Consider the following 23,895-nt stretch of genomic DNA (forward strand, 5'->3'; position numbering starts at 1 on the left):
ACATGCATGGATGGTCTATAAACCGTTCAATTTTTTTTAGATATTATGTGGCTGAAAAATGAGGACCGTTGGATGATCTAAACTTTATTTGAGGAGATTTTGGAACTCATTTTTTTGGACTTTACTAATGAAAATCACTTCAAATTCGAAGGGTTTCGATCATCCAACGACAGGGGCCAAAAGATTTGAATGGTTTAGATCATCCATTCATGTGGGCCCTGCTGTCCTTTTTGGGCTGGGCTAGTAGTGGGTTGTACCGGCCCTCGCAAACTTGGAGAAATTATAGGATGAAAGGCGTCATAAACAATTAATTGTACGGCACAGGGTTGCTAGGAAAACTGGATTCCCTTCTGGAAAAAGGTACGGTGACATGTGCTCAAGAAACATATTAGACAGTTCGAATCTCAATGTATAAAGACCAAGGTTTTAAATTTCGGTTTCAGAATGCGTTTCGGTCCTCGCTGAAATTTCATACGAAATCTATCGAAATCAAATGAAGTAATAAGGGCAGGACAAGATTCCGATTTGGATTTCTAACATTTGCAGCACTTTTGTGTTGTGATTTGGATCCGGATCAAATCCTTTGATCTCCAAATCAGCAACTGACAATGAAAAAAAATCAGATTTCCAAATATGCCTTGCAAATAAGTAATTGAAAAACCAGAAATCTAGCAATTTCCTACACCCTCTTTGCTCCTCAACCTCTCTCCTCCAGTAGGAACTACCCGCTTTCCTTTTTGTCTCCCTCAACATGAACCGGCGGATCTACTCATTTTGTATTCAAAACTCAATTCCAAATCCAAATACAAAATATGAGGTATCCAAACGGGCCCTAATATTTTATCCTGTATCAAATTTCGACGAAGTCCCCGAAATTTCGGAAATTTCAATAATTTCGGCAGAAATCTTGGGATAATATTAAATAATAAATAAAATCCAGATTTTTTTTATTCTCTAAATTTCGACCGAAATTTCAGTCGATGTTTTGTAACGTTTCTACTTTAAGCAATTTCTGTTTCGGTCTCGACCGAAACCCGAAATTTCCGATTTCTGTTGAAATTTAAAACCTTGATAAAGACGTACTTCTATGCATTTGGAAACAATGTATGGAAACATATTGGCCCCCACTTCTTCCCCGGGCTATTATTTGTAGTGTAAAAAGAGTGGTAATAAACGCACCAGAAGGGTTGGGGCAGGGAAGAAAAAGGGGTGAATATATCACTTCCTCTACTTACAATATATTCATAAGTGCAAAATTGTTTTCGCCCCTTGTTTTTTGTTTTTGTTTTGTGCACATGTGACAATAGAGGACTCTCTCTTTTTACAAAACGGATTTCTAATAAGAATAGCTTGGGCCCGTTTGGATGCCGAGAAGATTTTGATTTCGAATTCTCACATTTGCAGCCCTTTTTGCATTGACATTTGGATCCCGATCAAATCCTGAATTTCCAATTCAGCGATTGTCGAGGCTTTATTTCTCAACCTTTGGAAGGTTCGATCACAGCTTACCTACCAAAATAAAGGGTTTAAGATGAGAATGTTTCTCATTTATTAAAAAATATAAGAGCCCGTTTGGATACCTCAGATTTTGTATTTGGATTTGGATTTGAGTTTTCAGTACAAAATGAATAGATATGTCAGCTCATGTTGAGGGAGACAGAGAGGGAAGGGGGTAATTCCTACTGCAGGGGAAAGGTTGAGGAGCCAAGAGGGTGAAGGAAACTGGCGGATGTGTGGATTTCCAATTTCTTATTTCCACAGCTTATTTGGAAATTCAAGGATTTTTTTCAATGACAGCACATATCTCTACTCGCATGCTGTCCCCACTTCTATCGAGTGTGCCAGCCTGGCATATAACTCCATTGACTCAGTCCAAACTAATCTTCATCTGGTAATTCGGTTTCTTATGACAGATGGTGCCCAAATATGGGTGTAAACACCTTTCAAGCTCGAACTGAGTTAAATCCACGTCATCATTTTTTCTAACATTTTGTCAAGGGAGAAATTATAGCTCTAGAAAATTTATCAAGAAGGAAATTAATTTTTTTCTTGCCCCAATACTATTTTTTTTATTCCCATATTAAGGGTATTTTTTCCCATTTGAGAAAATTGAAGGTAAAAAATAAATAAAAGGGAAATGATAATTCCACCCTCCTTTCTATCATTTACATCCCCTTTTATTTGTATTTTTATATAAATGACTGCATAACTATCCCTGCCCCCTTTTCTCTTTTTTGGAAAGGACTCATTTTTTTATTTTTTTTTAAAGACAAACAAGGAGAGTTGAAAATGCTGGAAAAGGGTAGAAATAGCATTTCCCAAAATAAAAATGAAAAAAAATAAAAAATAGAGGTCATTAACCGCGGATTAGTAAGATGCAATGTCAATAATATTACAGGGGCGGAGGCACATATAGCTTGAGGGGGGCCCTGGCGCCCCCATGACTTGGAAAATTCCTTTATATGATGCATGGCTATACATGCATGCCAAGCTAGTTTAGTGGCCGTGGCCCCCCATTGACCAATGTAGACAAGTGTAAATTAATCCCCCCCCCCCCCCCAACTATAAATTCCTCGGTTCGCCCTGGATATGTCATAGTGAGCAAAATTACATTCCCTTGAATTAATAAAACAAAACAAAAAATTAACATTGCTACTATTTGTATCTTGTTTTCAACAATGCAATATACATTGACACATGCCTACCAAAAAAATATATACATTGATACCTAGAGAGAGAGAGAGAGAGATAGTACTTGCAAACTTTGGTTCATTCTTCTAGCTTTTGTTCTTTCCTATAACTTCCGAGCCTCAGCTGGATAGATAGTTGGCCCATGACCAAGTTCACTTGCATTAGTAGTAGATCTCCTAAAAACCACCTCACTTATCTCATTTTCCTTTTCATTCTCCTCTAATGACCTTCCTTTGGTTTCTGGGGTAAAAAAATAGGTAATAACCATTCCTAAAACACAAATTACACCTAGAATTATTAAGGAAGTTGACATGCCAATCCCTGGGTGATAACCGTTATCTATGTGACAACCCTTATCTATGTGACAAGCATCTATCTCAACCTGTTTGTTATGACTCTTACGACACTGAGAAGCCCACAGAAACCCAATTGACCCTATAATAGCCCCTACCTTTCCTGCTGCGCCAGATATCCCATGACACGACGATCGGAACCTCGCCGGAAAGAGCTCTGCTGGCACAATGAATGTCGTGGCGTTTGGTCCAAAATTGGAGAAAAAGAAAGTGAGGCCATAGAGAAGGAAAAAAAATGGATTGGCGTGCTTGTCCCAATACGTGTCGTAAGGAATTCCGATCGCGAAGAGGCATATGGACATGAAGAAGAAGCCCATGAATTGAATTTTCACCCTTCCGATTCGATCTATGAAATAGATGGTAGCCCAATATCCGGGAATTGTAGAACAAATTGCGATGATCGCTTGGAGTTTCGCGACTTTGAAGGCCTCCTGATAGATATTCATGTGTTCGCTACATGGAAGCTTGGCCTTGTAAATTTGTGACTGGAAGAGCGTGCTACTATAAAAGACGATATCGACTAGAAACCATGCTGTCGCACAGGCGAAGAGATTTTGCCCGTGATGACGGAAAAATTGCTTTGAGAAAAGGCCATAAGATGGCGAGTCTGGCACCACCTCTGTCTCCTCCTCAATTTTATCTAACGACACATCGAACACCTTATCCATCACCATATCCATGTCCTTCACCGCTTGTCGGATATTATGCTCTACCAAAGCTGTATACCTACACGGATGATTAACGGGTTTTTGTTCTAATCACATAGGCAATAATAGTAAATGCCCTCGATCAAGGGTCCGTTTGGATGCAAGAACCTTTTCAGTAGAGTAGAAGAAAAATAAAAGAGAGGTGATAAATGCGTCCCTATTCATTACTTGGAACACCCAGCTGCACTGTATCTATGACTGCAGAGTGGCTGATGTACTTCAGAGGGGAAGGATTCAACCGACCTGATTGCCATGTACACTGCATGCATCCGGGTGTCCCAAGTAATGAAAAGGGGCATTTATCATTTCCCAAATAAAAGTATAGTATTAAAGTAAAAGTAAACTTTACTTTATATGTAGCATTTGGTTGTAGTGGAACCTTAACTTAATCCCATTTTTAAGTGAATATACTTTGAATTATAGTTTCAATTTGATCTAGTACAATTTAACGGGTAGAGCCCAAGGAAAAATATGAGACATCGCAAAAGGCATTTCGTGGAAGAAGACAGACCGTTGATTTTTTGTTTTCTCACCATCGATTTAGTCCCCACAAATTGTGATTTTACTCCATGGGGCAAAATCATTGAACAAGTACACCACACTTGTAATTTGATCCTCATATTTTTCCTTGTGCATCTAAATTATATGGGCCAATACATATTCATATATTGAGTAGATGTCTCTTACCTTGCGGTTTCGGGCATCATCATCCGCCAGTAATATGTCAACACCGCCGGTAAAGCTCCGAACATCAAGATCAACCTCCACACTAGATCCGCCTCGGCTGGAATCCTCATAGAACCCAGCGGTGATCCTGAGGAGACTAGATCCTTAGCATTTGTATAACCCGATGGCAATCTCGAGCCATATTCAAACGCCTTAGAGAAGATCATAGTCACCGCCGAGCCCGCAAGGATCCCAAATCCCTGCATGGAAAACACACCGGCAACGAACGATCCTCGCGTCCTCTTATTGGCGAATTCTGACATGATCGTGGCCGAAAGTGGGTAATCGCCGCCTATACCCACACCTAGCAAAAATCGAAAGAAGGAAAGACTAGTGAGGACGCATTTCCTCGTCCTACAAATCGAGAAACCGCACCCGATTGAGCTACAGACCATTAGCATGAGTGAGATCCCATAGACTCGCCGACGTCCGATACGGTCCCCGAGCCATCCGAAGACTAGCTGGCCGATGACCGTGCCCAAGAGTGCAATAGCGACGGTTGCCGAGACAACTGACGGAGGAGTCACGCCGGGTTTTCCGTCGGTTCCCTCGTAGTAAAGTCGTCCTATTAATTTCATGACGGGAAGAATGCAGAAGAGATCATAGGCATCAGTGAACAAACCCATGCCAGCTATTACAATTGCTTTGAAGTGATAGTATTGAGTTTTTGCTGAATCAAGTGCTGAGAGAACTTTGAGAGCCATTTCTAACAAGAAACAGGATGCTTGTTTTTCCCCTCCCCCTCTCTATATTTCAAGGCTCAAGGGGTCAACGAGTGCTTACTTAGACTGCTTCAAGGTGGCTGTGAGCTGTACAAGGAAAGACTATGAAAGTCTTTGGTGCTATGCATATACAAGTCTTTGATTGTAAACCTATCAAGGGTCTTGGTTCTTCCACATGGCTCTTATTTGTTCCTTTGTTTCTTTTTCAATGACGAATATCAATAAAGCGTGTAAAACCAGAAAAACGAGGAAGTTGATATGTAACCACCCTAGATTCGGCACCATCGTTCGTCTAGCGCATAGTTAGCAAAAATAGCGGGTTTTTTTGGTAAATTTTATCAGCACTACTGTATTTTGATAAGGGCACTCCTCACTTTATTAAAAGTACGGTATGGACCGCACCATAGGATGATCTAAACCGTCCATTAGATTGGCCACAGCCTAAAAGTTTTATAGCAAAAAAATAAAATATTAAACACGCTTTTTTTGACCAAATTTTCAACTTTACCCCTACTATATTTTGTAAATTAGAAAATTTTAAATGCGGTTTTTTTTTTGTGTTTCCGGTTTTTTTACTACATTTTTTTTTGAACCAAAATTGTATTAAACTTGAATTTTTGCCGTCCCATTTTATTGCCGAATCACGTTTTGCTAACTATATTCTAGAGCCACACATGCTGGATCCCAAATTTGTGACCGTCGATCAACTCAAGATTTTTCTAAAAAATATCTACAAACCTCCAAGGATAAATACACCACCTCATGTATAAATTATCTAATAACATTAAAGAGTCTCCCTCAATACATCTCTAAATTATCTAATAACGTTAAAGAGTCTCCCTCAACAGTCAATAGCCTGTCCTTTTTGTTTATCTAATGGGTCTTGAGTCTCGACTCTTGAGAAGGACCCTCTTTTTATTTTATTTTTTTCTAACTTGGGTTTGCCCAAAGACTGAGGTTGGAGTTAACCCAATGGTCTGTTTTGGACATCATGTAGAAACTTAAAGTAAGAAAAGAATTTGGACTTTTATTACTATCTTTTATGGGATCATACCCAAGACTCATTGTTGTTCTTGTTCTGCCATGTGTCTCTTATCCATTGGAAGATGGATTTGGAATGCCAAGGTGGTGGGTCCTATGTAGATCAGCTCATACATCACATTGATTGAATGAGATTGTCTGTACATGTTTGGTCTAAGTTATCAATTAGTATGATTGTAACATTGATGGCTGCCCAAAGTTTTGATGTACATGGAAAATTCAATGTGGGCCTCTTTGGCCTGCACTTTAGGATCATGAGAGATTGGACCTTAATATAAACTTCTGTAATCCAATATTAAAAACCTAGTTAAATATTATGTGTACTAATACTAAAAGACAACGGTGGGGAGGGTGACATTTTTACATATCATTGTATGGATTAAATAATGGTTATAAGTCATTTAAAACAGTCCACTGAGATCAACCCTAACGATCAAAGTTAGGTCCAAAACATGGGACATGTTTGTGTAATTGAGAATGTTGATCTGTGGAACATCATGAGGTGAACCATGTAGTCCTAGTCCCATGTAAAATATACTATCTAAAAGAGGGGTGTCAACGGATCCACTTATATAGGATTGGACCCGTATAATTCTCGTACTTGGTTTACTCATAGTGGAAGATCATGTTCTCATCCGTGGACATAGGCAACTCGGCCGAAACACGTAAAATCTTGGTGTGTGAATCATAGATTTGCTCCGACTTGTTTCCCTGTGCTTGATCAGATTCGGATTTCTTAACAGAAAGGATATACTCACTCTCATGCTTAGATAAAGGCACTCCTTTGATAAGCACTTTTCACTTTTCAGGAAAGATATTGACTACTTTGTAGAAATTTAACATCCGAGTGTAAATGAAGAAAGGAGTTTAATTATGAAATGTGGGAGTGTAAATATCATTCTCATTTTAAAACAATATAAATGTAATCTTCAGTTTAGCTATTGAATGTCTTATAAATGTAAATTTACTTATAGATATTAAATATCTTGTTTTAGTTTATTTTTTTAATTTCTAATTTTATTGCTAAAATTTAAACTTTACAAAAGTATATTATTATTAGGGGAATGATGTTTCCACCTTTCATTTTCAAGCTTTCCACCCCTCTTTCAATTAAAACTGGTCAAAGCAGTTACAATTTAACAAATTTTCATATGGTTGCGGCCGTATAGTCCATTATTTTTCAAAAAAAATAAAATTCTACAGCCCAAATCGTCCATTTGTTGGGCCACAGGTAGGGGTGCAACTCGGGTCGGGTTGAGGCCAACCCAACGAGATCCAACCTGACCCAACCTGAGGAACCCTTTTTTCCAACCCGACCCAATCCGAGAAACCCTTTTTTCCAACTTGAACTCGACCCGATCCAAGTTCAACCTGAACCCGACTTTTTTTTGGGCGTGAACCCGACCCGAGTTGCACCCCTAGCCACAGGTAAAAAGGTTGTGCCCCAAAAATCACTTCCATAGGGCATAGGATGATCATGGAAACCTCTGTAGATCGGAATGTTATGATCTCCTGTGGAAATGATTTTTGGGGCACAACCTATTTACGTCACAGCTCAACAAATGAACGGTTAGGATCATCCTATGTAGTGGGCCGTACATTACTTGACTATAAGACCACACACACCATATAAAAACTCTATTTTTATTTTTTAAATGGGGATTTGCTAGCGTCCGTCACATAGCGTCTGTTGCAGGTCAGATCAGCCACACAGGCTCACTTTACAACAGCCTGTATTCATTCATGAGGTGGCTCAGCTGACATGCAACAGACCATCTGCGATGGATACTATGCGAGGGACGCTAGCAAATCCCTTTAAAATGACATGGCTGACATTATATTCTGTATTTTAAGGTTCAAAGGGCCCATGAGCGTGTATGATGCTTCAAAGTGGCTATGAGCTGTGCAAAGGGAAGACTTTCAAAGTCATGGATACTAAGTATATATGAACATCAAAGGGTTCATTACGCCTCTTATTCATTAAATTCATTTGAGGTGGTTGTTCTCTATTGAGGCGTCAAATGTTTTCCACTAAATTGCCTAGTAAATCCCAGCATACATTGGGTTTTTCAGTCAATGAGGGATGGATGTGGTAATAATATGGATTTGGATTTGACCAGAGACTGAAATTAACCATTGGTTTGTTGTGGCCTTTTGGATACACGGATTTTAGAATCTCGGATTTCTTCAAAATTGTAGCTAAGAGCCCAACAGAGTCAACAGACCGACGTTTTTGACTTGTTTTTACTTCTCGCCCTTCATTCCGTCAGCAAGAGAGTAGCATATCCTCTCATATTTTCAGGTTTTAGAAATCTCAGGATGTGGGAGAGATTTTTAAAACCTGAATTTCTCACTTAAAATCCAAGAAACGCTACCAGAACAGCATACTGCGACTTGATCATGAACCCTCTTTTACACTGTTTTCAAGCTAAAAACTTGGACTCTAAAATCCGCGTATCCAAACGGCCCCACATTTTCAGGAAATGTATCATGTTGTAAAGCAACTTTGGCCACGGGCGTGTAAATGGGGGGCCATATCACATGGAATTTACATTTGGAATTTCTGCACATAACACTACTAATAAAAGAGATTTTGCAAGTCAATGGGGCCACGGCCCCATGCATCTGTCATCTGTGCCTTTGCCCTTGACTTTGGCAAAAGTAGCTATTAAAGATGGGTTTAAGCGAAAAAAAAAAAGTCTTGTGGTTTGCCAATTTGCAATATCAATGGTGACGTTTGACATTACTTTGCAAAACGTCATGTTGTCTAGGATAAATGCACGGGGAAAGATGATCTTAAATTACGAAAGAGAGAGAAAAAAGTACTCTTTTATGTGTGGAAAAAACTTAAATAATCTTCTATGCTGAAATTAGGGAAATGATATCACCACGTATTTTGATGATGATCGCACTCCTCACTTTGTTAAAAAGTACCGTATGGCCCGCACCATAAGATGATCCAAGCTGTCCATTAGATGAGCCACAGCCTGAATAGGTTGTGCCGAAAAAATCATTTCCATAGGTTGATCCTAACCCTCCGATCTATAGAGGGTTAGGATCAGCCTTCTAATATTCATCCCTCTATAGATCGGAGGGTTAGGATCAACCTATGGAAATGATTTTTGGGGCACAACCTATTTAGGCTGTGGCCCATCTAATGGACAGTGTGGATCATCCTATGGTGTGGGCCATAAAGTACTTTTTAATAATGTGAGGAGTGCCATCATCAAAATACGGTAGTGTTGATATCATTTCCCTGAAATTCTTCTAATAATATTCGGTGACTTATTCTTTGCAAACTGTTTTAATTTAGGCTATAATCTGTCTGATTGTTTGACATTTGTTTACTCAATGAAATCTTTTTTTTTAAGGATTGATGAGATATTTAGGACTGTTTGATCAATGGATTCTTGCCTTTGGAGTTAGCTCGTAATGATAAGTAGTGTTTGGCTGTCAACTTAATAAAGCAGTGGTAGGGGATATCATTGCCAATGTAGAGATATTCCAAGAAAATTCAAGCAAAATATCACCTTTTTGTTGGGAGTTTGCTGGCATGCCACGTCACCGGGAGACATCCCGGTGGTATTCGGGGATTTTAGCCCTCTGATGGCAACCAAACAACGGATTTTGATGATGTGGCACCCAAAACCCAAGTAAAACCCTTAGGAAAGCCCGGCTTTTGTTCAATCAAACATTCAGCAAGTTAAAGTAGACTGCAGTGGCAGCAATGTGAAGAAATGGGCCCTCCTCGATGTTTCAACAAATAAGCCATTTGGTCTTGATACAAATAGGCAAATAAGCCCCCAAAAAATCTTGGTATTTATACAATTTCATACAGTAGAAACCCTAACATTTTCTTCTATTAAAATGGACTCAGATTCTATCATTGATGTCAACTCGTCTAGTTAAGTTTGCCCCTTCACTTTGTGGAACTTTGAAGGAGGTATAATGGCTCAAGGGTGTAGATCATCTGATCAAGGTGGGGCCAATGAAGACGTGACCGAGTTATGGTTTAATGGGCCTGATTGCGTCCGAGTCCACATAGGACGTATAGAGCCCGTTAGTGCAATACCATTAGTACATTACTTCCCTCCTCGGCCTGCAATACCTTTACTCCCCTCTCCCAACATGTGGTGGGGGGAGATTTTAGAGGACTGATTGAGATGAGGGTGAGAAATGGCAAAAAATCAGGAAAAAGTTTTGAGAGTTTTTTATTTCTTGATTATTAACCACTTCAATGCTAGTTTCTTATATTTTGTTTCTTGATTTTTATCACTTCACCCACTTAACCCCTTTGTCACCTCTTCGAGACACAGATTCATCATTGGAAAAAAAAAAAAAAATCATGGTATCCAAACGTGCCCTAAAAGACAACATGGGTTAGTGAAAATATCAAAACATCCCCGTGCTGATAACATTTCCCTTTGTTTTTGTGTACAAACCATGTGACAATAATGTTTGGGCGCTGATAAATTCGCCCCCTACGAGACCCTCTTCGCCCCTTGTTACAGGCTTGTATGCTTTCAACCGGTGTAGCCAGTAAAGATGTATTTTTTTCATTTTCTCTTTATCCGCTGAGGCACTTAGACATCTCTCTCGGGAATATAGATTGGTAAATGATATATTTGTCTCCTTTTAGCTTAGGACAGCCCCTTTAGAGTAATACTAGAGGGGGTGTCCCAAGTAAAATAGGGGTAAACATATCACTTCCATTTTTAGATATTTGAAAAGGTGGCCACATAGTAGTTTTAAAAAAAGTACTTGCATCTACATGACGAGATCATATACTCGGGCCTACTTTATTTGGAATCCAAACCATTCATTAGTTGGGCCCAATATAACTAGGCCTTGCCCAAATAATGTTCTCCATAGGAGGATCCTAACCCTCCAATTAAGGATGGCACCATATATAAACCCCTACTAGGATCATCCTATGGAGATGATTTTATCGGAAAGGCCTATTTGCACCGGGCCCAAGAAATGAACGTTTGGATATTCGAACAAGGTGGGTCCCAAAGAATTCTATAATAAATATGCATCATGGGACGACTTAAATGATGGGTGGCCCACTCCATAGGATGATCTAAGCCATGATATATATATATATATATATATATATATATATATATATATATATATATATATATATATATATATATATATATATGAGGAAACTGTTGGTGAGCTTAAGCTCACCAAACTTATGGTGAGCTAGCTTGCCCAATCACATGGGGGCCCACTTTGTTAGGATGATCCATACCATTCATTTGCAAGGCCTTATCATAGATGGGGGGTGTACCAAAAATCAGCTCCATAGGATCATCCTAACCCCTCCATTTGTGGAGGACAAAAATGGACAGACACAAGTTTGTCCATTTTTGTCCTTCACAAATGGAGGGGTTAGGATGATCCTATGGAGCTGATTTTTGGTACACACCCTATCTATGATAAGGCCTTGCAAATGAATGGTTTGGATCACTCCCCAAAATGTGGGACCCATGTGATTGGGCAAGCTAGCTCACCATAAGTTTGGTGAGCTTAAGCTCACCAACAGTTTCCTCTATATATATATATATATATATATATATATATATATTTTAAATATGCTTTATGTGGAGTCTGCACATAGGTTACATTTTAAAGAGAAATTATATGATGGGCAGCTGTACAAACTTGTATTTTTCAAAATGTAAGGTACGGCCCACTCCATCGGATGATCTAAACCGTCCATTTGTTGGGCCAAAACGTAAATAGGTTGTGCCCCAAAAATCATTTACATAGTATGATCCAAACCCTCCGATCTATTGAATGGTTAAGATCATCCTACGGCAATGATTTTTGGCGCACAACCTATTCACGTTGTGGCTCAACAAATTGACGGTTTGGATCATCCTATGTAGCAGGCCGTTCCCTACTTTTAAAAACATATGGGTTTGTATGACCACCCATCATATGATTTCTCATACTTGAAAAACATCTATACACGTGCTCATCATCTTTTTGGGGAGAGTGAGAGATGTATGAGGAGAAATAGTGACTGTGCCTGTAAAAAGGGGCGAATACGTTGTTGCAGGGGGCGAATTTATCAGCGCATGTTTTAGCTGAACCAAAATGCCAAGACATTGACAAAGGTCTTTCAAAAAGGCATTGGTGAGAAGTTCTTTCAAAACATTTGCCAGGAGAGTGGGGCGCCCTTTTTGGGTGGGGGAATTTCCTTTCAAAGGACGCCCCTTTTCTCTTTAGCATTTACCCTCCAACAAAAACGAAGAAGTGCTTTTTTAAAGAACCAAATCCTCTCTCCCACAAAAATAAAGAACCAAGTTTGTTATTACCAACAAAACAGAGAACCAAGTTTGTAATACAAAGGGTCCAAAGAAACACAAAAACACAGCACATAAAAGAAGAAAAGGTTGAACTGTCCTCTTCTAGGAAGGATTTACCTGAAATCCAAGCCTTTCTGTTTCCATGGACCCTCATTTCTTCAAAAGAGAAGTTTCTAAGAGCTTCCTGTCTACCTTCCATGTGGAATAGGTTCCTTGTATTTCATCACAATGGCTTCGAGGATGCCATCAGAATAGAAGTTTGCTTTAAACAGCCTTGGATCTACTGGTCCTGGTAGGAAGAAAGAAACCATGAACGGGCCAGGTGGGCATAGTTGTTGAGTTTTCATCTCAAACACCTGGGCCTCTTTCAGAACATATCTTTCACCAGTTAGTGTCATCCCCCGGAGTTGAACCTTCCCGTCACTTTCGACCTCACAACTGAACTGACCTGCATGAATAAAACTATATATTAGTCGCAGAATTATCTACAACCATCAGCATCATTAACGAATGTAAATGTGCGAGGAAGACTTGAGATAATAACCATACCTTCGTATGTGATACTGATTGAAAATAGCAAACACTCAACCATTCACAAAGTCTACAAAAGTTTCATTTGCCTATTGAAGGGAGAATGTTTCTGTTTTTAGTTTTCCTTGGTTATAAAGATAAAATCAATAAAATCAGGCAAGCAAAAAGTCCCAACAGTCAACCTATACACTGTATAGGTTGAACCATCATGTGGAAGAGTGATTATAAGCTTCCCTATTTGTTCTCAACATTCAGCACAAGGGTGAAATAACAAAAGCCAGGAAGGGGGCACTTCCCTATAAGATAAAGGTGAAAACTGAAAACAACTAAAACAAGATGAACAGGATCTGAATTCTGAAATAGCCAGAACACAAATAGAACTTGAAAACTAGTATTCATTTAATTAAAGGAACCAAATTTTTGGAATATAAATGACCTGGATTGTGATCTGGTAAAAAAATTTTGGAATATAAATGACCTGGATTGTGATCGGATTAAACATTTTAGATACAAACAAAATACATCAATGAAATAATAAACGAAAACAAAACCAGAAGGGAAACAAGGTTTAGATCTTCCCCACTTACTGTAATTTGCCATTCTAATAATTGACATAGTAGATGTGGATGGATGAAATTGGCTGCAGAGCCATTGTGTGGAAATTATAAATGGATTTCAGCAATGTGATGTTGCTGTAGTGGTGAGGTGAAATTTCACCAATGTGAGGTTGTGGAAGTGGTGTGGCGAACTCGCGACCAGATAGAGAGGATGATGCATGTATATTGGAGAAGACGACCCTCATTGTGAAATAATAGATCATTTTGTAGAAGATAGAAGACCCTCATGTTGGAGAAGAAGTACACATATTTAGCAAACGTGGGTGGTCGTTCGTGAGTGAGGGCAGAAGTATTGAACATCACATACTCATCTCCAAGATTAGAGTGTAGCGAATCTTATCAGGGTGCCTTTTCTTCATCAATGATGGAATCACTTCTCCCTAGTTTAATGTATTCAAAATCTGCGAAAGATATCCCATTCAAGTGATCTAAATTTCATTGGGCACAACCAATCAGAATGATTTGACCTGCTGAAAATCTAGAGATCACGACCCTCAAAATAGCGTCAAACTCAATGTGCAGCCAATGAAAAGACGAGATACAAGAAACATAAACACGCAAAAAAGAAAACACAAGATTTGCGTGGTGTGCCTACATCCACAGGAGAAAGGAGTACCCATTATTTTGATTAGGTTACATAATCTACACCTTGGCCTGAATTCTGGAAACACATGAAGATCAACACCACTGAAGACTCTCAAGAACACAGCTCTGCACCTCCTGCACATGGGGCACCCCACACTCCATGGTGTATGGCGTACCCCCGTCAATTATCAACATCTGCTGATATTGGCCAAGTATAAGAAATGCTTGAACTTAGTCGATGTAATTGACTTGGTCAATATATCTGCTGCATTATCATCAATACATATTTTCTTCAAGCGAATGATTCCATCTGTTACCAACTCTCTTATCTTTTGATGACTCGCAAGAATATGTTTAGTCCTAGCATGATAAACTTGATTCTTTGCTAAATTTATAGCACTCTAATTGTCACAATACAACAAGACATCTCCCATCTTCAGTCCCATATCGCAAACCAATCTAGCTAGACCCGGAAGTGCATCGCGCGCATTCATCGCCAAAATACAAGACATCTGCACAACATGACCTTCCAAAAAAGGAAGCTAACATGAGACATATTTATAGATGGGAAAGAGAAGTTGGGGCAGTTGGGATTGGAAGAAGTCACTTGGAAGGCATAGGGTCCCTCACCCCCATCCTCTTTTTTGTGGTATTAGATCGTGGAAGAAGGAAATAGGGTTTCTAGAATGTGAAATAGAGGGAAATTGGAACTGGGGGTTTCAAAAGTTTTTTTTTGAAAGATAAAAGGAACTGGGGGTTTCAAAAGTTAGAATGAGAGAATTTTGGGTTTTAAAAGAATAATGGGTGAAAATTAGGGTTTTTAATGAGATGGTTGGAATTTCGAAACGGAATTGGAAAATGAGTGTTTTGAGTGGGTGATTTGGGAAAATCGGTAAATTTGGGTTTCAAATGGAATATGTTGGAAAATTAGGGTTTCAAGGGGTAGGAATTAGGGTTTGGGGATTTTGAATGAAAGGACTTAGGGTTTGGAGTTACAAGAGATAGTAATTAGGTTTTTGGTGATTTGAATGATTGGACTAGGATTTGGGATTGAGAGAGTTAGGAATTAGTGTTTTGGATTTGCGAATGAGAAGACCTAAGTTTTTAATATTTGAAAGGTGGGGAATGGGGTTTTGGTTTTTCAAACGAAGGGAATTGGGGTTTAGTGATTTTTATTAGACGAAATTGGGGATTTGGGTCTTCAAAAGATAGGAGTTGGGTTTTAGGATTTTCAAATGAAAATAAGTGGGGTTTAGAGATTTTTAAATGGTAGAACATAGGGGTTAGGATTTTCAATGGTTTGGAAGGTGGAGCTTAGGGTGTTCGAAGGGTTTTGGACACTAGGATTTGGTGAAAAAAGAGGGTGGGATTGGGGTTTGAATGGTGGAAGTTGGGTTTAGGGTTTTTTATGGTTGAGAAAAAAAAGAAAGAGTTGGGGTTTCAAATGGTCTAGATGAAAGGTTTTGTCAAGTATATGATCTCAATGACTCCAATAGTGGAGAAGGTAATACTTGTAGGTAGGTGAAGGTCTCAACAACTCTAACAGCGGAGACAAAGACTTCAGTGCAGGATTCAAGGAAAGTTAGAATAAGAAAAATTAAAGAGAAAAGATCAATGTTTGCTTCAATCCTGGATCACCATGTTCGTGGAAATGGAGGATCACTTCTTAAATGCTTGATCTCCTAGCTATGATACCTAGTAAACTATCTCATAAGAATATAACAGAAATGGAGGAAAACCCAAACAATTCCTCGGGCTGAAATCTCTATTCTCTTGTATATTACAGCCCGATTACTTATATATATGAGTGCTTAAGTAACATAATAACAAAATCTTCCATTAATGAAGTGACACACTATTACCTTAGTGTATGCAGCATATTGAGTTATGTGTCATTTCTAACAATGTTTTCTAAAAGTAGCAAGATACTAAAGTGATAAAGCATACTCCTCGTACTTCAAAAGATATGTAAATATAAATATTATATGTATATATTAGCAGTTTAGCACAGACAGAGGGTCACAAAAGAAACGGAAAACCAACTTACACTGATCTTTTGTTACGCCGGGTAAAGCGACTCGGAAAATATATGCATCTTTACTGATGCCAATGTCAACTAATCCAACTGGTGGTCCAGCTCTCCCATCTTTTGCTGTCCCAGTTAAAACGAAAGATGGCTTGGAATCCCATCGCTCAATTTTGGTCGGAGTAGCAAGCACCACCACGGATGGTCCAGCAAAATCAAGAGTCCTCACAGGAGGTACTGCCGATACATATGGAGGAGCAATGAATTGAGATGGCATTAGCACTTGAAGTGGCTCTTCAAGGTGTCTTCTTTTAAGGGATTTTCTGCGCTCTTTGGTTGAGGTTTCCAAGCGAGGTCTCATATAGCTTGGTACTCGCTGGCTTTCATCTCTGTCAGTTCGACATCCGTGACGATAATATTGGGTGTCATTTCTATCAATCTTCAAATCATTTGCACCACTTAAACACTTGAACCGTTCAAGATCTTCTGGATTCATAAAAGAGGTATCGGGTTCATCAATAATAACAATTCCCTTGAAAATTTTGAAACTCCCTCGGTATTTACACTGAGCATGAAGATTTAGGGGAAAGAAGCTAGTAAACTGGCGCTTATCTTCAAGAAGGCCCAAGTTGGGTGGAGGAAGATTACCCTTAAAATAGAGGTAAAGTGATTGTGATTTCAAGATCGCGCTGGGATGCGCATTTCTCAAAAGATAATAATAAAGGCTCTCAACGTCTGACAACTTAAGAAATGTTGTACCCAAATCAGTGATAGAGTATTCAGGAAGACCTTCGGCTATTCTTTGAGAGGCTGACCGCCTTGGGAGGTCAGTTTTGACATCAGGGCCCAAGTAAGTGCCCATAATAAAGTTAAGCAGGAAGCATTGATCGTTTGTGGATGCTTCAACCAAAGGTCTGGGTGCATTATTATCCAAATCCATATTATTCATTTAGCCGCTTTCACATTGTTTGACTTTCTGGCTTAAAGGAGTAAAAGTCAATCTTTCACCAAGTTCGATAACCTGCGAATAAATAAATATACAAGGAGATTCTGAGCCTTAACGGACAGAATATTGAAAAACATTGTTGAGAAAATAGAAATTCATTGCAAACTCCCCAAGCTTTGGATCACTAAATTTATGTAGCTGTTTGGTAGCTTTAAAATATTCTTTTGTTGAAAAAAGGAAAAAAAATACAAAAAGAGAAATTCAGCAGATTTACAAAAAGAAAGAAAAAAAAGAAAAGAATGCTGCAACTACAATCCGAAACATGCACAAATTGTGGAACAGAAATCCATGGTACAAGCAGAACAATCGGGCCCAATATGAGATGGAAAAATAAAAAGGGAGGTGATAAATTCACCCCCTTCTAGGATGAATTCACCTGTATTTTTCAAAATGGACTGTACAGCCCACACCATAGGATAATCCAAACCGTCCATTTCATGGACCACAGCGTAAATAGGTTGTGCCCCAAAAATCATTTCCATAAAATGATCCCAACCGCCCGATCTATAGAAGTGTCTACGATGTGAGTCCCTCTTTAGATTGGAGGGTTAGAATCATCCTATGGAATTGATTTTTGGGGCACAACCTATTTACATTGTTATGGAGGAAACGCTTGCACCACCTACGCCCTTCCAGTGACTTGGCTTCAGTTTAAAGGACAGCAGATCTATGAGATTTCTTTTTTTTTTTATGGAGCCAATCGAATCAATCTCTTATCTCGGGGATGCTCAGAAAATGTAAGGGCACTACCGCCCCGTATAGTAAAGGGAAAACCTAAGTGTGCTAACGCGCCCTTGTTCGCTAGCGCCATTACTAGTAAAGGGGCTTGAAAGCCTACGTTTGCTGCTTGAAAGCCGTAGCTAAACCTTGGAAAGATTAATGCAATAATGCCTTTCAAATCCTCCTAGCCATTATCCGACTGCAATAATTCTTGCTAAGAAGAATGCCCATGTTGTGGCAATTCCACCAAGAAGGTAATGGGTGACCTCCTACAACGCGTCCTTGTACAATGCTTAAGGCTCTAGGCTTGAAGCTTCTATAGATCGGGCGGTTGGCATCATCCTAGGGAAATGATTTTTGGGACACCACCTATTTACGACGTGGCCCATCAAATGGGTGGTTTGGATCATTCTATGGAGTGGGTTGTACAGTCCATTTTGAAAAATACGGGTTGAATTCATCCTAGAAGGGGGTGAATTTATCACTGCCCAATAAAAATATGGCAAGCAATTTGACGTTCATCACCTGCCCATAGAAATTTCATGATATTGGCATGATCCAAAAATAGAAGATCCAACAGTAGAAATATTAAATTCAGCACACACAAGCTGCTTCACTGAGGGTTCCTAAAGAAGAAGAAGAAGAGAGGGTTCTCTTTTTGGGTTTCTCTTGGTGTTTTCTCTCGGGTTTCTCTCGGTGTACGATCTTGGGTTTGAGAAGCAAGGAAAGGGTTGCGGGTTTGTGGGTTTGAGATTAAATCCATTGTAATCCTTGTATATTGTTTTTCTCATAGTGGAAGATAGTGTTTCTCGCCCGTGGAGTAGGCTTGGCCGAACCACTCAAATCTTGGTGTTCATCTTGTGGCTTGCTTGTTTATTTTATCTTCTCCGTCTAATTTGTGCACGATCAGATCGGATTCCCTTGCGGGTTTTCTCAACAAGTGGTATCAGAGCTCAGGTGGAGCGATCGTCGAGGCCGGGTGGAGTGATCGTGGGTGATCGTGGGCGTTGTGGTTGGATCGTGGTTAGAGCGATCGTAAGGAGTAGAAAGATTGTCCAAGAAAGATTCTCGTTCGAGGTGGAGCGCTGCACCCTGAAGAGCGGGGTAATCTGAGATGGCGGTAAAATCAAGTTCTAATCAGTTCAACATCGACAGATTTGACGGAAACGGCAGTTTCACCCTATGACAAACGAGGGTGAAGGACATCCTAGTTCAACAGGCTAAAGCGTTGAAAGGAAAGGATGGGAAGCCAAAGAAGATGACAGGTGCCGAGTGGGAAGACATTGAGTCGAAGGTGGTCAGCACGATTCGACTATGTCTGGCAGATAGCGTTATGTTTAACGTTATGGAAGAAGAAGATGCGCCTAAATTATGGGATAAGTTGGAAAAGCTTTATATGTCAAAAAGCTTGGCCAACCGGTTGTATCTGAAGCGGCAATTGTACGGGCTGAAGATGCAGGAAGGCGGGGATCTTCTGGAACACATTACGGTGTTCAATGGGTTTGTGGATCAGCTCCACAAGGTTGACGAAAAGTTGAAGGAAGAAGATAAGGCCCTATTACTTTTTACTTGACTTCCTGATTCGTATGACAACCTGCTGACGACTTTATTGTATGGTAAGGATACGATAAAGTTGGAGGAAGTCACGGCGTCGCTTTTATCGAATGGGATGTGGAAGAAACATTTTCTTGGTGTAAGTGAAGAACAAGGGTTGGTTGTTCATGGTGGGAAACAAAGAGGAAGGTCGTCTGACAGGGGATCAGGGATAGGCAGGTCAAGATCCAAGGTCGGCAGAAAGGGCGTGCAATGTTACCGTTGCAAAGAATATGGCCACATCAAGCGGGATTGTCCAAGGAAAGCTGACCATATGGACAATGGTGCTACAAATACTGTGGTGGCGGTAACGGATGAACAGAGCGAAGTGTTTGGAGACGTTCTCGCAGTCTCCACAGGTAATCAAACTTCTTCTCATGATGAGTAGATTCTAGATTCAGGGTGCTCTGTTCATGTATGCTCTAGGAGAGAATATTTTGATACGTACCAAGAGACAAGGGCAGGTGTAGTGTCCTTGGGTGACGGGTCTACTTGTGACGTAACAGGAGTTGGGACAGTGAAGATCAAGATGTTTGATGGAGTGGTTTGTACTTTGGGTGGTGTGGCTTATGTCCCAAAAATGCGAAGGAATCTAGTGTCTCTTGGCCGGTTGGACTCTAGAGGTTGCAGGATTTCAGCTGCAGGTGGAGCCATGAAAATCACTCGCGGTTGTATGGTTCTGATGAAAAGAGAGGAGTGTGGTGGATTATATCGTCTGGTCGGGGACACGGTGGCTAGTGTTTCTAAGATCTCGATGGCTAGTTGGAAACAGGGTAATTCTGTGCGCACACGTAGGGTCTCTTTCGCAGTTGGTGCAGAGACGAGTTTGCAGGTTGCAGACGATGGTGAGAAGATGACAATACCTGCGTTGGGGAGGATGGATCGAGATCCCTCTCCAAGGTTGACCGGGTGAGTCAACGGGTTCGCAGCTACACATGTGCATTGGCCGTGTTGATCAAATCGGAACGAGTCAAAACCAGGATGATTCAAGGGTGTGTAGCTGGTACTTCGAAAGGCCAATGGTGGTTTGCGGTGATAGCGAAATCAACGGAAAATCTTCAGGTGGCTGGGAAACAAGCCAAGGTGGAGATTGTTGGGAATGTTGCCCTGTTTCCCACGGCAACGGTGGGAATGTTGCCTTATTTCCCACCGTGCATAGGAAGGCAATTAAGGCAAACTTAGAAATCCTTTTTTTGGTTTTGGGAAATAAACCTAAGGTGTAGAAGATTGCTATCCTGGTCACACGGTCATTGTGTTGAGGCAAGGGTTGTGGCTAGAGAAAGAGAGTGAGGACTCTTTGGTGTGTCGGCTGCCAAAGGAAGAGAGAGAGAAGAAGAAGAAGAAGAAGAGAGGGTTTTCTCTTTGGGTTTTCTTCTTGGGTTATTCTCTTGGGTTTCTCTTAGTGTTTTCTCTCGGGTTTCTCTCGGTGTACGGTCTTGGGTTTGAGAAGCGAGGAAAGGGTTGCGGGTTTGTGGGTTTGAGATTAAATCCACTGTCATCCTTGTATATTGTTTTTCTCATAGTGGAAGATAATGTTTCTCCCCCGTTGAGTAGGCTTGGCTGGACCACGTAAATCTTGGTGTTCATTTTGTGGCTTGGTTTATTTTACTTTTCGTTTAATTTGTGCACGATCGGATCGGATTGCCGAGTGGATTTTCTCAATACCATAGAATGATCCAAAACACCCATTTGATGAATTCACCCCCTTTGATTAGCGTGATTCTTCTGCCTAGAGAAAGGAGTCCTTTTTTTTTCTAAAAAGAGAGTCCTTTTCACACGATCAATCACTAGGTCCCATAGATTTTTTTGACAGTTTGCCTATACATAGGGGAAGGCCTAAATATGTATTAGATAAAGCACCCATTTTACTCTGCCTATACAAAGAGGAGAAATTATATGGTGCAAGGCCTTACAACAATAAGGCCCTTGTACGGTGGAAGTACCAACCTTGATATTTGATCCAACAGCAGCTTCTCAAAAAGTAAGCTGTTGTTGGATCAAATATCAAGGGTGGTACCAATACCGTATCGTTGTAAGGCCTTACACCATATAAAAACTCTAAAGAGAAGCAAATTAGCTACACGAAAACTATTAAGCAAATGAGTTGCTATAAATATCATGCAGACTCATGAGCAAATGAGCTCACTTGAGGAACAGTTAGCCGCATGCATCATTAATCTACACATACCAAGCAGAAATTGCATGGTGCCAAGGAGAATACCATCAATGTTGCATAGATACAATCATTAAAACAAATTAACTTTACTCAAACCTCTACAATCATCCCCAAAAGATTTTTTCTTTCTTTCTAGAATTAGAAAACTCCCAGCTTCTCTTTAATGCATGATTGCCTTTTAAAATACAAATAACAGAGAAAATAGTGATTACAACAGCTCATTAGGACTAAAAAATTTCTCATGTTTGTCTACAAATATCCCATCAATGAATAGTGTCTAAGTCATGGAGACTCGAAAAAGAATCAAACACAAAAAAGATAAAAGGGTAAATAAATAAAAAAATGGATTCATTCCACAATTACTTGTAATGAACAGTATTCAAATAAGCCATACAAACAAGAAAGACCATCAAACAAAATGAAAAAAATGAAAAATAAAAAATAAAATAAAATGAAGAGGATACAAAATAAAATAAAACAAATGTATCAGATTGTTATTTCAAGTTTTCAACCCTAATAACCTCAAAACAACACTTCTAAAACACGTCATCCAAACTCGAACCAACATAAAATTTAGAAAGAAGAAAAAAAGAAAACAAATCCTACTCCACATGCAAATGCTGCAAACCCTAGAATTCGAAGTCAAACGAATCAAAACCTTGAAAAAAAAAAATGTCAATGTAGTAAGAAACTGATCTTTTTTTTGAAATAGAGTAAGAAACTGATCTTGAGATGTTCTTCTTAAAAACTAAGATTTCTCAGCTCTCATAACACAAAACCCTAACCCTCCTCCTCTTCGCAAGAAGATTTGAGACAACAGATAGATAAATTACCGGGAAATTACCGCTTTTCACAAGAATCTCGTAAAAGGACGGAAATTATAAAACTTCAGAGGGTTTGGAATGGAATCCAGGCCGTATTTGATCTCTTACTCCCTCTCCCTCTCCCTCTCGAACAAATCTCTCTCCCGTTTAGATTTGAGTCTGATTTTTTCCATTTTGTCTCCATCTCCTTATTCGTTATAAAAAGAACAAACACTTTCAGTGGAAAGCTTGTATAAAAACTCTAGGACAATGATAAATTCACCTCACTGTAGGATGATTTCACCCCTTATTATATCCAAACCGTCCATTTGATGGCCCACAATGTAAATAGATCATTTCCATAGGATGATCCCAACCGTTCGACAATCGTCCTATGGTGTGGGCTGTATAGTTCATTTTGAAAAAATACGGGGTGAATTCATCCTAGAAGAGGGTGAATTTTTGAGTTGGGAGGCAATTGATATGAGGTCCGGCCTATGCTCCTACCAAATTTGGGATTGGCTGGCGACTATAGCAGAAGGCATTTGTGGCATAAATAAGACAAAATTTGTTGAAAAGTGAGCCTATGTGGCTGCTCTCTACTGCAAAAGCCGGTCTGCATGAACTTCTGTACGAACTTGGAACTTACGAGCTTGTGTACAAATGTGCCAACATGTGCATGTGTAAGAACTTGTGAAGGAACTTCCGATTTTTTTATTTTTATGGGTAAGCTGACCCTGACCAGATTCATTAAAAAAAAAAAAAAAGATTTACTTTTACCTCTCCCTTCTCCGGTTTGATCCACCTGCATTCTTTCATGATGCTCTGTTTTGGGGTAAATTTATATCTGAAATCTGCAGCCGTTTGCCTATTTCGATCAGTGGCGACATCTTCCAGCTCTTGCAACTTAACCTTTATCTTTATATCAGAAAGAAGTTCTTTCAAAATTTCTTTCTTTGGAGTCGAAATCCCATCAAATATACGTCTGTTTCTTTCCACCCAGATTCTATAAATCGGCTGATGTAAAGCCAAATTTGATTGTTATTGTGATGCCTGGTCAATATTCAGAAAACAAGAAATACATGGGAAGTGAAAGAGAAGGAAAAGAAGAAGAAGAAGAAGAAGAAGAAGAAGAGAAATACTGAAGAGAGAAAAATTCATTTGCTATCTTTTTCTTTCTTTTACAGCTACATATATGGGATTACAATCTTGCATTCAACCAATCACTAACCTGAGTTAACCACAGATTCTAGCTAACTAACTATAGTTCTAACT

The 23,895-nt window shown here is 39.6% G+C and overlaps 2 protein-coding genes across 3 annotated transcripts; both read right to left on the minus strand.

Moving 5' to 3' along the window:
* Positions 1–2,590: 2,590 nt before the first annotated feature.
* On the minus strand, positions 2,591–5,308 carry LOC143850252 (putative inorganic phosphate transporter 1-10). The gene is made up of 2 exons (XM_077359520.1): positions 4,439–5,308; positions 2,591–3,770 (listed from the first exon to the last, which is right to left on the minus strand). The coding sequence occupies exons 1-2, from the start codon at positions 5,179–5,181 to the stop codon at positions 2,795–2,797; spliced, it is 1,719 nt and encodes a 572-aa protein (XP_077215635.1). The 5' UTR covers positions 5,182–5,308; the 3' UTR covers positions 2,591–2,794.
* A 7,232-nt stretch (positions 5,309–12,540) lies between these two features.
* LOC143850258 (HSP20-like chaperones superfamily protein) lies at positions 12,541–22,848 on the minus strand. 2 transcript variants are annotated; one of them, XM_077359527.1, is made up of 3 exons: positions 22,662–22,848; positions 16,344–17,343; positions 12,541–13,011 (listed from the first exon to the last, which is right to left on the minus strand). In XM_077359527.1, the coding sequence occupies exons 2-3, from the start codon at positions 17,269–17,271 to the stop codon at positions 12,752–12,754; spliced, it is 1,188 nt and encodes a 395-aa protein (XP_077215642.1). In that variant the 5' UTR covers positions 17,272–17,343; positions 22,662–22,848; the 3' UTR covers positions 12,541–12,751. The 2 variants fall into 2 exon arrangements, with proteins under 2 accessions (XP_077215642.1, XP_077215638.1); XM_077359523.1 differs by having other exon boundaries at positions 22,651–22,848.
* Between the last annotated feature and the right edge of the window lie 1,047 nt (positions 22,849–23,895).

This window comes from Tasmannia lanceolata, unplaced genomic scaffold (assembly GCF_043159265.1).
Source record: "Tasmannia lanceolata isolate RefF3 unplaced genomic scaffold, GAP_Taslan_0.1 ptg000003l, whole genome shotgun sequence".
NCBI lineage: Eukaryota > Viridiplantae > Streptophyta > Magnoliopsida > Canellales > Winteraceae > Tasmannia > Tasmannia lanceolata.

Bases quoted from the DNA above. Each gene is read 5' to 3' on its own strand.
- LOC143850252 (XM_077359520.1), bottom strand. From the start codon at position 5,181: ATGGCTCTCAAAGTTCTCTCAGCACTTGATTCAGCAAAAACTCAATAC. The intron at 3,771-4,438 runs GTAAGAGACATC...TCATCCGTGTAG, and splicing joins ATGATGCCCGAAACCGCAAG to GTATACAGCTTTGGTAGAGC.
- LOC143850258 (XM_077359527.1), bottom strand. From the start codon at position 17,271: ATGAATAATATGGATTTGGATAATAATGCACCCAGACCTTTGGTTGAA. The intron at 13,012-16,343 runs GTAAGTTGGTTT...TTATTCATGCAG, and splicing joins CGGCGTAACAAAAGATCAGT to GTCAGTTCAGTTGTGAGGTC.